General features: G+C 38.9%; 1 protein-coding gene across 2 annotated transcripts in view; it reads left to right on the top strand.

Moving 5' to 3' along the window:
• Window positions 1-17,819, top strand: part of KLC3 (kinesin light chain 3) — an 819,433-nt gene that overhangs the window by 621,483 nt on the left and 180,131 nt on the right. For both annotated transcript variants that reach the window (XM_086938378.1, XM_086938377.1), the window contains exon 8: window positions 16,682-16,855. In XM_086938378.1, coding sequence (XP_086794504.1) covers window positions 16,682-16,855 — 174 coding nt within the window. The remainder of the gene's footprint in view (window positions 1-16,681; window positions 16,856-17,819) is intronic.

The raw sequence follows: 17,819 nt of genomic DNA, 5'->3' as shown, positions 1-17,819 counted from the left end.
TCTTTCTGTACCTCTCTTGCCTCGTTCTACACCTTTCTTGCCTCTTTCTGTACCTCTCTTGCCTTTTTCTGCACATCTCTTGCCTCTTTCTGCACCAGTCTTGTCTCTTTGTACACCTCTCTTGCCTCTTTCTGTACTTCTCTTGCCTGTTTCCACCACTCCGTTGCCTCTTTCTTCAACTCTCTTGCCTCTTTTTGCACCTCTCTTGGCTTTCCACTCCACTCCTGCCTCTTTCTGCACCTCTCTTGACTCTTTCTGCACTTTGCATGCCTCTTTCTGCACCTCTCTTACCTCTTTCTACACCTCACTCTCTCCTTTCTGCATCTCTCTTGCTTCTTCCTGGACGTGGCTTGCTTCTTTCTGTGCTTCTCTTGCTTCTTTCTGCACCTCTCTTGCCTCTTTCTGTACTTCTCTTGCCTCTTTCTGCGCCTTTCTTCTTATTCTGCACCTCACTCTGTTCTTTTTGCAACTCTCTTGCTTCTTTCTGTGCATCTCTTCCTTCTTTATTCAATTCTCTTGCCTCTTTCCTCACTTCCCCATCTTTTTTCTGCATGTTTTTTCCTCTGTTTGCACCTCTTGTTTTTTTCTGCACTTTTCGTGCCTTTTTCTGTACTTCTCTTGTTTCTTTCTTCACTTCTCTTGCTTCTTTCTGCGCCTTTCTTTCTCTTTCTGCACATGTCTTACCTATCTAGGTGTAGTTAGAAATTAGCATTTAAAAAACCTTAGCAATTCACTGAAAAAAACACCGGTTTCAGGGATGTTATAATTCGAAATTAGCATTTAAAAAACCTTAGAAATTTACTGAAAAAATAACAGGTTTCAGGGATGTTATGGATAGAAATTAGCATTTAAAAAAACCTTAGAAATTCACTGAAAAAACCATAGGTTTCAGGGACGATATAGTTAGAAATTACCATTATAAAAACCTTTGAAATTCACTGAAAAACCATAGGTTTCAGGGACGTTATAGTTAGAAATTATCATTTAAAAAACCTTTCAAAGGTACTGAAAAAACCATAGGTTTCCGGGACGTTATAGTTAGAAATTAGCCCTTAAAAAAGCATAGAAAAAAACATAGGTTTCAGGGAAGTTATAGTTAGTTGGGCATTTTACTAGTACAAAATCGGCCCCCGCAATGCACTGTGGATGACGTCACATATTACATCATTCATGACATGGTCAGTGACATCACTGACGACATCACTGATGACATCTCAAATGGCATCACTGATGACATCATCCAGTGACTATGAATAGACTATACAGCAGTTTTCTCCCTAGCGGTGGTCGCCCGTGTCTGTTGCAACAGTCTGAAATAAAGTCTTTAGTACAGCTTGTCTCACTCTAGCTTGTTGTGTTGTGTGCACATCTACACAATAGTACTTTGTGAAGGTATGCGGTGTAACCCAGGTAGCTGCTTTCCATATGTCATCTAGTGGAATGTTTCCCAAGAATGCCATAGGTGCTCCTAGTTTACGTGTATAGTGAGCTCTAGGAGGAACAGTTAATGTCCTCTTTGCTTTTAAGTAGCATATTTGTATACATTTTACAATCCATCTGGCAATGCCTGCTTTAGAGATGGGATTGCCCTTATGTGTAGGAGAAAACGCTACAAATAGCTGTTTTGTCTTTCTGAAAGTTTGTGTTCTTTCTATATAATACAATATTGCCCTTCTGACATCTAATGTGTGTAGGGCCCTTTCCGCTACCGTCTGTGGTTTTGGAAAGAAGACCGGTAGTTCCACTGACTGATTGATGTGGAATGCTGAAATTACTTTAGGCAAGAATTTTGGGTTTGTTCTAAGAACCACCTTGTTTTGGTGTTACTGCATGAATGGTTCTTGAATTGTAAACGCTTGTAACTCACTTACTCTTCTGAGTGAAGTGATAGCTATGAGGAAGGCCACCTTCCATGTGAGGAATTGTATTTCACACCTATGCATAGGTTCAAAGGGTGGTCCCATTAGTCTGGTAAGTACTATGTTGAGATTCCAGACTGGGGAAGGTGGCAGTCTTGGTGGAATGACTCTTTTGAGTCCTTCCATTAAAGCTTTAATTGCTGGTACTTTAAACAGGGAAAGATGTTGCTTGTTTTGTAGGTACGCTGCTATAGCTGCGAGATGAACTCTGATAGAGGTATATGCTAAGTTGCATTGCTGCAAGTGTAGTAAATAGCAAATAATCTGTTTAGTAGATGCGTCCAGAGGGTTGATGTGGTTACTGTTACAGTGTACAGCAAATCTTTTCCATTTTGCTGCATAGCATGCTCTGGTGGTAGGACGTCTTGCTTGTTTAATGACTTCCATACATTCTGGAGGTAAATCTAAGTATCCAATCTCTATGACCTCAGGAGCCAGATCGCTAGGTTCAATTGTTTGGGATCTGGGTGCATTATTTCTCCATGGTTCTGTGTAAGGTGCATGGGTAATAATCTTAGCTTTTGATGTGGCACCTGTGAGAGTTGTAGTAGCGTGGTGAACAACGGCTGTCTTGCCCACGTGGGTGCTACTAGTATCATTGTCATTGAGTGCTGTTGGAGTTTCCGAACCACTAACGGAATTAGTGGGAGAGGGGGAATCTCAACATAGTACTTACCAGACTAATGGGACCACCCTTTGAACCTATGCATAGGTGTGAAATACAATTCCTCACATGGAAGGTGGCCTTCCTCATAGCTATCACTTCACTCAGAAGAGTAAGTGACTTACAAGCGTTTACAATTCAAGAACCATTCATGCAGTTACACCAAAACAAGGTGGTTCTTAGAACAAACCCAAAATTCTTGCCTAAAGTAATTTCAGCATTCCACATCAATCAGTCAGTGGAACTACCGGTCTTCTTTCCAAAACCACAGACGGTAGCGGAAAGGGCCCTACACACATTAGATGTCAGAAGGGCAATATTGTATTATATAGAAAGAACACAAACTTTCAGAAAGACAAAACAGCTATTTGTAGCGTTTTCTCCTACACATAAGGGCAATCCCATCTCTAAAGCAGGCATTGCCAGATGGATTGTAAAATGTATACAAATATGCTACTTAAAGGCAAAGAGGACATTAACTGTTCCTCCTAGAGCTCACTCTACACGTAAACTAGGAGCATCTATGGCATTCTTGGGAAACATTCCACTAGATGACATATGCAAAGCAGCTACCTGGGTTACACCGCATACCTTCACAAAGCACTATTGTGTAGATGTGCACACAACACAACAAGCTAGAGTGGGACAAGCTGTACTAAAGACTTTATTTCAGACTGTTGCAACAGACACGGGCGACCACCGCTAGGGAGAGAACTGCTGTATAGTCTATTCATAATGTACCATCTGCAGCCCATATGCCTCGAACAGAATATGCTACTTACCAGTATGCATCTGTTCTTGGCATAGAGGGCTGCAGAGTGGTACATGCCCTCCCAGCCTCCCCGGAAACCTGTGTCTGTTCCAACAATATCTTATTTAGATACACTTACATGGGCATTTCCATCTGTATTCTATCATACTACTCCATCTAACCCTACTATGGTAAAACAATCTAAGGATGGAGCCGATGCCCATGCGCACTAGCAACCAAAGGAGGAGTCACCAAGATACAAAAGACTCTCCAAGAGAAAAACAAGTGCAATCATCCGAGCCCAACATCAGATGGCGATCTATTCATAATGTACCACTCTGCAGCCCTCTATGCCAAGAACAGATGCATACTGGTAAGTAGCATATTCCTTCTGTAAAGTTTAAATATGTTTTATATTTATATTTTCCAAGGTGTATTGATGAATGAGTGGTTGTATAAGTGTCTGAATGGATGGTATAGTAGGTGTGTGACTGTATAAGTGAGTGATTAATTGTGTTTTACTGAATGCATGGGGTAGTGACTAAACTGTGTGAATGTCTTCATTAGTCTGTCAATTGGTGTGTAAGTGCCTGCATGGGTTGGTGAGTGGCTACATGAGTGTCTATATAGGTTATTGATTGGTTGTCTGAGTATATGTATGGGTGCTTGAGTGTCTCTGTGGGTGGGTGGGGGGTCTGACTCTGCACAGAGGTGTGAGTAGGTGATTCACTTGGTGTATGGGTTCAAGAGTGCATCTGTTAAGGGCTGTATGGGTGGGTGAGTGTGTGTATGGGTGTGTTGGTGAGTGAATGGATGGATGTCTCAGTGGTACATGTGTGAGTAACTACATATGTGAAAGGCATTATAGGTGAGTGTTGAAGTATAATGACTATATGTGAGAGTGAGTGATTGTGAGAGTGGCTGTATGGATGAGTGTATACTTGTGTCAGTGATTGTAGAATAGAGTAAGTATGTGTTAGTATCTGTATGAATCAGTGAAGTGGTGTGTGTATAACTATATAGGTGAGTAAATGGGAGTGTGATTGAGTCTTTGCATGACTGACTTGGTGTGTGAGTAACTCTATGGGTGAGTGGTGGTTGAGTGTCTGTATAGGTGAATGAGTGCATATGATAGTACTGTATTGATGAGTGATGCATATATGAGTAACTGTATGGATGAATGAGTGGACATGTGTGTAGACCTAGGAATCAGTGAGTGGGTATGTAGTAACTGGTATTGGTGTGTCTATGGTTTCGAGAATGGTAGTCTGCCTTTTAGAGTGGGTGTTTCAGAATTTATATTAGGGTGTGAGGAGGTGCATCAGATTATCACTCGGATGATGTCATCAGTGATGTCATTTGAGATGTCATCAGTGATGTCATCAGTGATGTCACGGACCATGTCATGAATAATGTAATATGTGACGTCATCCGAAGTGCATTGCGGGAGCACAAGTTATAGTTAGCTCAACTAACTATAACGGCGAATTTCTCTGGTTTTGTACTAGTGAAATGTCCAACTAACTATAACGACCCCTGAAACCTATGTTTTTTTTCAGTGAATCTCTATGGTTTTTTAAAGGCTAATTTATAACTATAACGTCCCTGAAACCTATAGTTTTTTCAGTGAATATAAGATATATGTATGTGTGTGTGTGTGTATATATATATATATATATATATATATATATATATATATATATATATATATATATATATATATATATATATATACATATATATATATATTATATATGTTTTTGTGTGCCACGAAAGCGATTAAGGGTGGACAGGCGACCCCAAAGACCGGCTTTGGCATGGATCACAGCAAGCCTTAAAAGTGGGTTTTTGCAGGTGGCACAACGGACTTTGCATTACATAAAAAACAGCGAAAGGAAATACTAAGAACTATAAGCACCACAATGCATAGCGGCTCATTGGGGGCGTTCCACCGTGGGCAACGCAATAAATCAAGCATACCTGTGTCAGGTTTGAGATCAACAGCAGTGATGTTTATATCCGTGAAGCACAACCTTTGAAAAAGTTCTGGGATAGAACGAAACATGTCAGGATTGCCGACGGAATAAAAGAAAAATGAATGCAAGCTTGTTGCGGTGTGCGACTCATTTCGTCTCTGCAAGGAGAAGTTTGGGAGAAATGTATATATATGTATATACATTTTATATTTTTATACATAAATATAAATTATTTATATAAATAATATATATTTATATATGTATAGACGTCATGTGATCAAGCTTCAGAGGGAAGTGAAACGCGTCATGGCGGGCGCGCTGGGCATAATAAAGTCACTTTAAATTTTGCACCAGCAAATTTTGGGTCTACACTTCGTCATTTTCAATCCAACTTTGTGTCGTTTAGAAGGAACGGCCAGCACACGGGTAATCCGATATAAAAGGTATTTTTATTTTGCAACCCCCCTCACCCCAGACAGACGCGTTTCGCTATAGATGCTTCGTCAGTGTCAATTTGTGTTTGTTTCTAATTGCCATTTTAAAGCCCACCCAGCCTGAATTAATTCATCGACATAAAAGACGGTTTATACATTAAAAAGGCGGCAGCCATCTTATAGTGTGCAGTTTCACATACATTATTAGTGACTTGTAATGGCAATTATAAATAAAGTGCTTAAAGTGCATAATTAAAAATTCATTAAGAACCACAGACATTTATATTTCATGTACATACTAACATTTTTTTGAAATATACAAGTCAGTTCATAATTTTAACAGTTACTATTTGATCATGTTTTTTGATCAATATGTTACTATGGTGTTACATTCAGGGATAAATCCCCCAGTATCGTAATAGTAACACCGGTTATATGTCTGACTTATGTCATTTTATTTATTTTTTGTTGTGTAGCCCTGTATGGGCAAAAATTCCTTATTTTTAACAGAATTGTTAAACAACTGTTGCCTAACTTCGGACTTAGGGGTTTGGCAGAACCAAAGTACACATGATCCCATGCGTTTCATTTATAGATGCACCCACATCTCCTCATCGTTATTTAAACCCCATGGTGTCATTGTCTTAAGGTCAATTATGTATTTTGACTCTAAGATATATATATATATATATATATATATATATATATATATATATATATATATATATATATATATATATATATATATATATATATATATATATATATTACCTACTGGCGGTCGCCAGTAGGTATATATAGTTAGGATTTTTTCTCTATGGGATTTTTGAAAATTCTATGTCTAATAACTTTGGCGTTTGTGGACGGAATTGGCTGAAATTTTCAGGAAAATGGAACATTTTGTTTCTGAGCAGCCCCTGATAATTTGGGGGGGTTTCATCAAGGGAGGCCGAGAAAAAAGGGGGGTCCCAAAACGCTTTTTTCCCATGTTAATTTCCATAGGGCGGTTGGCCTCACTTTTAGCTCGAACGGCTGAATGGATTTGCACGAAACTTGGCAAAATTGTAGGGACTGTTAGCCCGATGTGCCTTTGCTAGGTCTCAATATATGTGCTCCAGTGGATTTTGAGTAATTTAGGTTCAAAAAAAGATATATATCTGGGCGGAGCCTAACCACACATCTGATCTGATTGGCTGTCAGCACTTCATCCAAGAAGTGTTGGCAGCCATCTTGGGACCAATATACATGATAGCACCTCATTAAAAAGCATTGTAGTTAATAGAGGGTTTTAGGACTTTAGTTACATTATAAATCATTTGTTGATGGTACCATACTCGTTTTAGGAATTGTGGTGGGTTCTAAGGTGATTTTACCATGTGAAAAAACCTTCTGCTGTGATATCATGAATATTGTTAGAAAGAAAACTAATATCTCATGATTTTCCCACAGTGGTTTGGAAGGGGATCTATAAGCTAAACTGAAAGCATATTTTCTGTAAATTCACATTATCTTTCTCAGTCATGTGAAAATGAAGTCTGACATTCTCAGTAAAACATGTACATCCAACAAGGACAGAGACTGTCAGTTGATTCCTTTGTGTTCTACTGCAGCCTCCTAGAGTGTTCTAAAGAACAACTAGAGCGCTAACAGTCCTACTTATTACAAAGGTATGGCACACCTGAAGCCATCTTGATTGGAATAAAGTGGTAACTCTTAAAACATTTAATTTAAAAAGAAACAACATGAGGGGGTATATTTTGCCATAGAAAGTATGATTAGTGCTGCAGAATGAAAAATTAGGGCACATTTTGAGTGACTTCTCAAATCCTTTTCTATTTCATTAAAACATTCTGACATGCAGTCTCCCAAAATGGCCACCAGAGACAAAAGAGCCCAAATGTAGCCCAAATATCACCCAGATGTAGCCCAAGTATAGCCCAATGACAGAATGTCCCAGAGTGTTCTAAAGAACAACTAGAGCGCTAACAGTCCTACTTATTACAAAGGTATGGCACACCTGAAGCCATCTTGATTGGAATAAAGTGGTAACTCTTAAAACATTTAATTTAAAAAGAAACAACATGAGGGGGTATATTTTGCCATAGAAAGTATGATTAGTGCTGCAGAATGAAAAATTAGGGCACATTTTGAGTGACTTCTCAAATCCTTTTCTATTTCATTAAAACATTCTGACATGCAGTCTCCCAAAATGGCCACCAGAGACAAAAGAGCCCAAATGTAGCCCAAATATCACCCAGATGTAGCCCAAGTATAGCCCAATGACAGAATGTCCCAGAGTGTTCTAAAGAACAACTAGAGCGCTAACAGTCCTACTTATTACAAAGGTATGGCACACCTGAAGCCATCTTGATTGGAATAAAGTGGTAACTCTTAAAACATTTAATTTAAAAAGAAACAACATGAGGGGGTATATTTTGCCATAGAAAGTATGATTAGTGCTGCAGAATGAAAAATTAGGGCACATTTTGAGTGACTTCTCAAATCCTTTTCTATTTCATTAAAACATTCTGACATGCAGTCTCCCAAAATGGCCACCAGAGACAAAAGAGCCCAAATGTAGCCCAAATATCACCCAGATGTAGCCCAAGTATAGCCCAATGACAGAATGTCCCAGAGTGTTCTAAAGAACAACTAGAGCGCTAACAGTCTTACTTATGACAAAAGTATGGCACACCAGAAGCCATCTTGATTGGAATGAAGTGGTAAGTCTGAAAACACTCAATTTCAAAAGGAACAACATGAGGGGGTTAATTTTGCCATAGAAAGTATGATTAGTGCTTCAGAAAGAAAAATTAGGGATCATTTTGAGTGACTTCTCAAATCCTCTTCTATTTCATTAAAAAAATTCTGACATGCAGACTGAAACATGCACTTTGAATACCAGCAGCAGACGTTCCTGGTGAGCAGTAGCTTTACTACAGTGATCTAATGTGCAACTAGAGTGCTAACATTCAGAATTTATGGCAAATGTGTGACACATCTGAATGCCTTCTTGATGGAACCAAAGTAAACAAGCATTGAAAATGCAATAGATCTCGCCCTCGTTTAAGTTAAAGCCATTCTGTTTGTAATGAGGTGGCTTTTTAGCTTTGCTTTTATTAGTGTTTTTTCAACTTTCATGTAAATAACATGCATCTGTATGCATATAAGTATATGTATGCATGCATTTATGTTTGTATTTATATAGATATACAGATGATATATGTTTATATATGTATGTATATATATATATTCACTGAAAAAACCATAGGCTATAGACCATATACAGTTAGGAATTAGCATTTACAAAACCTTGAAAAGTCACTGAAAAAACCATAGCTTATAGACCATATATAGTTAGGAATTAGCATTTACAAAACCTTGAAAATTCACTGAAAAAACCATAGGTTATAGACCATATATAGTTAGGAATTCGCATTTACAAAACCTTATTTTACTCACACAAAACCATTGAAATTCCATATATAGTTAGTTGCACTAACTATATATCGCGCACCCGCAATCCACTGCTGATGATGTCACATATTACATCATTCATGACATGGTCAGTGACATCACTGATGACATCACTGATGACATCTCAAATGACATCACTGATGACATCACTGATGACAACATCCAGTGACTGTATGTTTCTGTAAAGTTAAAATATGTCTTACATATTGAAGAATGAGTGGATGTATAAGTGTCTGGATGAAGGATTTAGTAGGTGCATGACTGACTGTATGAGTGAGTGATTAAATGTGTCTCACTGAGTGCATGGGTTAGTGACTAAACTGTCTTAATTTGTGCATCATTATGTCTGTTGTTCTGTAAACTGTTGCATGTGTTGATAAGTAGCTATATGAGTAACTATATGGGTTATTGATTGGTTGCCCAAGTATTTGTATGGGAGACTGAGTGTGTGTGTGGGTGGCTGGGAGGTGTATGACTCTGTGCATAGATGTGTGAGCAGTTGATTCACTAGATGTATGGTTTCAAAAGTGCATGTGGAAACAGCTGTATGGGCGGTTGACTGTGTGCATGAGTGTATTGGTGAGTGAATGGATATCTCAGTGCTACATGTCAAAGTAAGTACATATGTAAAACACAGTACATGTGAGAGTTGACATATATAAATAACTGTGCATAAGAGCCAGTGAATGTGTGAGTGGCTGTATGGATCATTGTGAACTTGTATCAGGGATTGTATAAGAGAGTAAATATGTGTTACTATATGTTTGAATAAGTAAAGTTTGTATAACTGTATAGTTGAGGAAATGGAGGTGTGATTAATTCTTTGCATGACTGACTAGGTGTGTGAGTAACTCCATGGATGAGTGACAGTCTGTGAGTGTCTGTTTACACTGATTGTATCTAAGGTTATATTAGAGTCTGAAGAGGTTCATCGTATTATCACATGAATGATATCATCAGTGATGTCATCAGTAATGTCATCAGTGATGTCATCAGTGATGTCATCAGTGATGTCATTTGAGATGTCATCAGTGATGTCATCAGTGATGTCACTGACCATGTCATGAATGATGTAATATGTGACATCATCAGCAGTGGATTGCGGGTGCGCGATATATAGTTAGTGCAACTAACTATATATGGAATTTCAATGGTTTTGTGTGAGTAAAATAAGGTTTTGTAAATGCGAATTCCTAACTATATATGGTCTATAACCTATGGTTTTCTCAGTGAATATATATATATATATATATATATATATATATATATATATATATATATATATATATATATATATATATATATATATATATATATATCCAACTGCTTCTTAGATAAGACACCGGAGCACAGACCACAGGTCAAGTGCAGATTTCTTTATTTAGATGCGTCCACCATCTGCACTAGCAGCATAACGCGTTTCGGCATTACAAGTTCCTTGATCACATGTTGCGCGTTATAGGTCACATGCTGTTTTTATACAGTAATTTTTTCAAACTTGAGTTGTTTTTTTCTCTTTTTGACTTTTTTAGTGTTGTTTACCTCAAAGTGACAGGTGCCTAGATAGTCCAAAGTTCAGCATAGACATAAACAAAATACTGTTGCTCATTGTTTCTGACATGCCATTTTTGTAGATTCAATTAAATAATACTGGTACAAATACCTTAAAATCTTAAAACATGGCTGTTAACATTACATTTTAAAACTCATTGTTGTGTCCAGGTTTAAATACCCTGTCATCTTAGATCACACTCATGTGATAAAAGTTACAGTACTTCAATATATAAAATCACAATTGATTTGAGTCTACCTTTATGTCGAACATCCCTTGTTACAAACCAGTGATAAAATAATAAATAACTATGTATAAAATGTCCTTCCTAAATAAACCTGTAAAATTGTGTATGAAAAAGATGTATAAAAAAGTTTGCCTAATATTGTTAGATGGGAGGGGGCTAAAATACAGCATATTGATATAATCTTCTTTGTCATCTGCCTAATGGGTTGTCTATAGTATTAACTGTTTCTTACTGTCAGTCAGATTTATCCAATATTTAACAACAATTTTGATTACAATAATTTTTAATTCTAAATGTTAAAGTTGGGTAAATTACTGATTTCAACCTCTGTTTTCAAAGGCATGTATAAAGTTCCTTAGTAATGTTAAGGCCTCCTGGTTGTTTGCTATCAATTTATTTGAGTACCCTCTAGCTATTAATCTGCTGGCACAGACTTGTTGTGCCTATTTTAGGTCATCCTCCTGACTACAGATTATTTTTAGACGCGGCATCTCCCCGTAGGGGATGCTTTGAATTAGATGTTGCGGGTGAAAGCTGTTTGCGTGCTGTATTGCATTGCCTGCTGTAGGCTTTCTATGAAGCTTAGTTTCCAGTTTACTCACATGAATGTAAATTTCTACGTCCAAAAAGTTAATGGAGGTTGAACTAATGTTTGATGTGAAGTGTAGATTAGGGCATTTGTATTGAGCTCTGTGATAAAATGTTCTACTTCCTCGACATCACCCTGCCAAACCAAAAACAAATCGTCAGTGAAACGTAACCAGCATTTGATGTTCGTATTAACAATTGTAGTGTGTTTCTTCATGAGTATCAGCTCCTCCCACCAGCCCATATGCAAACAAGCACAGCTGGGGGAGAAGCTGGCACCCATGGCTGCTCCACGTTGTTGTTTATATATGGTATTTTGAAACAGAAAAATATTATTGTGCAAGCAGAAATCAACCATGTTAAGCCGCATTTTGTTGTTTTCAATGAGATCAGGTGTCCTTTTGCCTAAATAATGCTGGAGAGCCTGTATGCCATCCTGATGATTGATAGATGTATATAAAGATGTTATATCCAGGGCATTAAAAGGTAATTGTGCTGCCAATGTATGTCCTGTATCTTTCGGAGGAAATCGCTTGTGTCTCTGATATAAGAGGGCAAATTTTGCACTGATTCCTGGAGGAAGTAATCTACATATTGTGAAGTCTTTTCAAGAAGACTATTCCGTGCCAATATTATTGGCCTTCCTGGTGGATTTAGTGCATTTTTATGGATTTTTGGTATAAAATAGAGAATGGGAGTCACTGGTTTATCATTCTTGAGAAACTTGAATTCCTCCTTTGTAATTAATCCACCATTTCTCCAAGTTACCAATTTCATGTTGTATGCCCCATATGTTGCTTTTAGTACCCTTTGGTCACTCCTGCGGTAGCAAGCCGTGTCTGCCAGTTGCTTCATGGCCTCTTCTGTGTAGTCTTTCTTGCCCCACAGGACTAGGGGCCATATGTAGGTAATTTGTGTTTTGCCATTCTCAAATTGCAATTTTTGGGAAATCGCAATTAGAGAATCGTAAAACAAAATGCAGGTAGGTTTAGCAGTTTTTTATGCGAATCCCAATTATTCCTTATGTGCAAATCGTAAATTGAAATTCGCAAATAAGGAATACCTTCTCATTCATTCCTATGGGCTAGAAGGCCCATAGGAATGAATTGGAAGACATTCTCAATTTGTGATTCTCAATTAGAGAATCGCAAATTGAGAACGCAATTTCAGGGTTGCAAGGGTGTCAATAGGACACCCTGTTGCACCCCTGGAATTAACATGTGTGCACATGTGGCCCACATACATGCCCTTAGGGCATGTATGTGACCCACATGGCACTTTGAAAAATGCCAACAAGTGCATTTTTCAAAGAAATCGCAATTTACCACCAAACTGAAGTTGGTGGTATTTTGCGATTCCTTAAGCCACAATTCTCACAACTTTGGTGCTTCCTACATTGCATTTAAGGAATCGCAATTTGCAATTCCTTAAATGCAATCGCAAAATAAGGAATCGCAAATTTTGCGATTCCTTATTTAGCATGTGGCTTTTTGTGTGCTACATAGCACACTGCCTTAATTGCGATGGCAAATGCTGAAATTCTGCTAATTTCAGCGTTTGCAAGTGCAATTAGGCTTCCTACATATGGCCCTATATTCCTTCGTTTATCCGCATATCGGATGATGACATCAGGATTAGTTTTCAATTTCTTTATCAGTTGGTGGTATTGACGTTCCATCCGATTGATCTTGCGTTTTTTGCCCTTTGCACTTTACAGTTGAGTTTTTAATGCCTTTTACCAGCTGCTCTTGAAAAATATCTGTTGAATCTCTTATTGTGATTGGATTGAATTTAGATGCTGGCTTAAAAGGAATGGTGGTTCTGGCCTGTGTAACATCAAACTCCATGTTGTTTTCTTGGGAACAATTTTCATTAGCTAAGTCCCATAAGTCATCTAGTAGAGCTTGTTCCGAGTCCGTGGGATTAAGGAGAGAGGGACTTGTGAGATTCGTTGGCGTTGCTGTTTCTTTATCCTTACTTTTGTTTTTGTTTTGTAGATGATAATTATTTCATTCATTTCAGTTTTCGTATGCCTTTGAAGACATCCAACCTAGTGCTGGGGTAGTCAAATGAACTGATTGGGCAATACGATAACCCCAAAGATATTAGTTGTTCCTCCGCTTTGTTGAGGTCAATGTAGTTAAGTTGATTACTGTTTGACTACTTTGACTACTGTGATTGGGATTTTCTTTTGCCGTCTCCAATTCCATCTGGGTGGGCGTGGTTGTGGTTTCCTTGTATCTTCTTGATTTTGCTTTTCAGGGCATTTGGTGGATCTGGTTTTTGCCCTCTGTTTTGCTGAGTCCTTGGTCGCAAGGTGTTGCACCTTTTTGTATACCAAAAATCCACCTCTTAAACTAGATCAATTTTTGCAGGTACTTGTTTATTTTGAGCTCTAAGATCTCACGGGTCTGTTTCACTTTCTACTGCAGAACTCTATTCTGAGTTATATGATCTACTCTGTCCTGCTTTATTGGCCCTTGCCTGATTTGTGGTTGAATTTCCATACTTTGAGACTTTTAATGCGTCATATATTTTGGCGAATGGGAAGATGCGCCCCGTCTCGTAATCTGTGCGAACACAGTGACATTTGTAGGCTTTCCTCTCCCGTATCTTGTCTTCCTCTTTCTTCAGTCTTTTATTAATTTCTTCTTTGAGCCTATTAATTTCTTCAGTATTGCCCATTACAGCTAGTTCTTGATTCACTGTTTCAATTTGCTCCTGAAGTTTGTGGCGGTCCTTTTCTTCATACTTCACTAGGATTACTACAAGTCTTCTGGAGGAATCTAAATTCGTCTCCGCCCACTCTCTCCTCATCTCTCTGTCCGGATTCTCATAACTCGGAGCAGTTAGAATCCTTAATCCTCTGGGTATTCCCCCTACGTCCAAGTATCTCTGGAGTGATTTGACCTCCCGCCATTTGCTCTGTTCCTATTTGCTTAATTTTTCTAAAGTTTTGATTTTGTCTTTTACGCTGATGTTTCTTTCCCCTGTGGTGCATGCTGAGAAATTGAGTTTACATTATACCCCTTCGTATCGCTGAACATGTCAGCTGCTGCCGCCTTCCTTTCTTTGAGCGCATCCGCTGACATTGTGCTGTGGTGGAAATGTCTCAGTTTAATTATTTTGCAGTGTGACAAAAGGAATCTTTTTCCTGTATGTGTTACTTGCCGCACTGCTGACTGCACACCTTCCCAACACAGCCGTCCACTCAATTAGGCTTCGTGCTCCCTTGCACAGCTTCAGATTAAGCAAAATCCATGTCCTCCTACTCAAGTCCGCTTACCTTAACGCTGTTGTTTGGTTGCCAAATTCGCCACAGTTACGAGTGCTGGGGAGCCATGCTGATAATCCTCCCGGATTACTTTACTTCGCCCCGTTACAGGCAGCAACTCCTTTGCTTGCGTTTGGCCACAATTCCAGAAGGGGGTCCGTGTTTAGCTGGAGGAGTCTCAAACCAGCTACACATATCCAGAAAACTCCTACTGCTTCTTAGATAAGACATCGGAGCACAGCCCACAGGTAAAGCGCAGATTTCTTTATTTCGATGCTTCCACCATCTGCGCTAGCAGCATAACATTTTTCGGCACTACAAATGCCTTGATCACATGATACGCGTTATAGGTCACATCCTGTTTTTATACAGTAATTTTTCTCAAACTTGAGTTGTTTTTTTCTCTTAATACTGTTGCTGTTGCTCATTGTTTCTGACATGCCATTTTTGTAGTTTCAATTAAATAATACTGGTATAAATACCTTACAATCTTAAAACTCATATATTATTTAATACCCATTACAACCCATATATGTCTATTTATATCCCAAAAACTATCCCAAAAAGTAAACTTCCCCAAAATGTTTAAATTACCCATACCACCCCAATACCCATATCCGCCTAAATCTTAAATTACCCATGGCACCCCAAAACCACCCTTTAACCTAACATTACCCTGCGCACCCCAAAAATCAAACCCACCCTAGATCCCAAAAATACCCCCTGCACACCAAAACCCTATATCACCCTGACCCCAAAAAATACCCCTGCACCCCAAAACAAACGCACCCTGAACCCCAAAAATACCCCAGCACCCCAAAACCTAAATGCACCCTGAACCCTAAAAATATCCCCTACACCCCAAAACCCTATACCACCCTGATCCCTAGACATACACCTGCACCCTAAAACCCTAAACCCATCCTAAATACTAGAAATTCCCCCTGCGCCCCAAAGCCCTAACCCACTTTGATACCTAAAAATACCCCTACAACTCCAAAACCCTAATGTACCCTGACCCCTAAAAATACCTAAACACCCCAAACCTAAATGCACCCTTAACGCTAATAAAATACCCCCTGCACCCCAAAACCTAACTCCACCCTGAACCCTAAAAATATCCCCTGCACCCCAAAACCCTAACCCACCCTAACTCCTAAAAATACCCTAGCACCCCAAAACCTAAATGAACCCTGAAACCCAAAAATACCCCAGCCCCCCAAAACCTAAACGCACCCTGAACCCCAAAAATATCCCAGCACCCCAAAACCTAAACCCACCCTGAACCCTAAAAATACCCCCTACACCCCTATCCAACCCTGACCCTTAAAAATACTCCAGCACCCCAAAACCTAAACCCACCCTAAACCCTAAAAATACCCCAGCACGCCAAAACCCAAACATACACTCAACCCTAAAATTACCCCTGAACCCCTATAACATATACCCCTACACCCCAAACCCAAAACCCTTTACTTACCTTATACTTACATATAAAAAACATGATTTTACCATTCATGCATTTACAACGAATGTTGCTGTAAAACCATGCGTGGTAAAAGCATATCAAATGTAATGCCATGCATTGTAATGGCATTGCGGAGTAATGGTATTTGCGTTGTCATGGTATGCGGGGTGATGATATGTGGGGTAAAAGATTCGTTGTAATGGTTGTTTACCATTTTGCACAAGTGTTTGGGTTTTAAATTCAAGGTAATGTAAAGAAGAGTGTCTGCTTAATGTTGGTAACTTCAGAAAGCTGATGACTTTATTCTTACCCTCGTTTTGAATTTTTACAGGTGTTGGGTGTAGATCACCCAGATGTGGCTAAACAGTTGAACAATCTGGCACTGCTCTGTCAAAACCAGGGCAAATTTCAGGAGGTGGAAGAGTACTATGAGCGGGCGTTGTGCATCTACGAAAGCACTCTAGGGCCCGAAGATGCAAATGTGGCGAAGACCAAGAACAACCTGGTGAGACACATTGATGCTGTTCGCTGAGACTTACTTGTGCTTTTATAACCACTCTCCAACTTACACAACCCTCACATTCTTTCATCATTTCAGTAGTGTTCCTTCTGTTGGCGTGGTGATGGCTCTGTCTTTAGTGATCTTAGCTGCACATCTTGCTACCAGACACATGTAATGGTTTGAAGAGACACCTGTACAACAACATTTGATTGGATCGAATGTGCTCCTTTCCGAAATTCTATCACGCTTCTTTTTTCAGAGGTCTTTAACACCGTTAATATTTGTCACCAGTTTCCCTAAAGCATTATCTTGTTTTTATAATAAGACCCTTTCTCTTTTTCATTCAATTGTGATAACAGCTCTTTAGGATCCCAGGAAGACCAACTAGCTTTGTATTGTTAGAGTGAAGTTGCAGTCTTCAATCAGGTCCTCAGAGAGATGTTCCAGTATGATGCTATGTTTCTGGGAGTAATGTTACAGATTGACACCAGGTCCTGGAGGGACCGGACAGTATGGCGCCAGATTACCGTCAATCTGTATGGTGTGGACAGTTTAAGAGCATACTGTGAAATATAACTATAAAAAACAATTCTAAACAAACTTTTACCTAATTGAAACCAAGGTATATACAATAACAACATAAGGTGCTCAGGTAATCTGACTTTCTAAAGAATCCATGGATGCCTTACTCACATATTGTAAAGATATTCATATCAGTGGTCAACAAAGCCTGATACAGCCACAATTGTTGAAAAATTGCAAATTGGATCTTAATGTGGCTCTCAATTAAAAGGAGGAATTAAATGCATCTGTCACCCTGGTGTGTCTGAAAACAAAAGAGAGCCCTTTTAAATGGGAAACCTGGGCTACAAGTAGTAGCTGGATACGAGAGAAGAAGGAGAGCTGTGAGAAAGGGGCCTTGCAAATGGCGGTGCCAAAAATTTAAGAAGCAGGTCCTAATAACATA

This window comes from Lissotriton vulgaris, chromosome 9 (assembly GCF_964263255.1).
Source record: "Lissotriton vulgaris chromosome 9, aLisVul1.2, whole genome shotgun sequence".
Classification (NCBI taxonomy): Eukaryota; Metazoa; Chordata; class Amphibia; order Caudata; family Salamandridae; genus Lissotriton; species Lissotriton vulgaris.
Note: the sequence above shows the minus strand (reverse complement) of the source record. Positions and strands in the feature narration are given on the sequence as shown.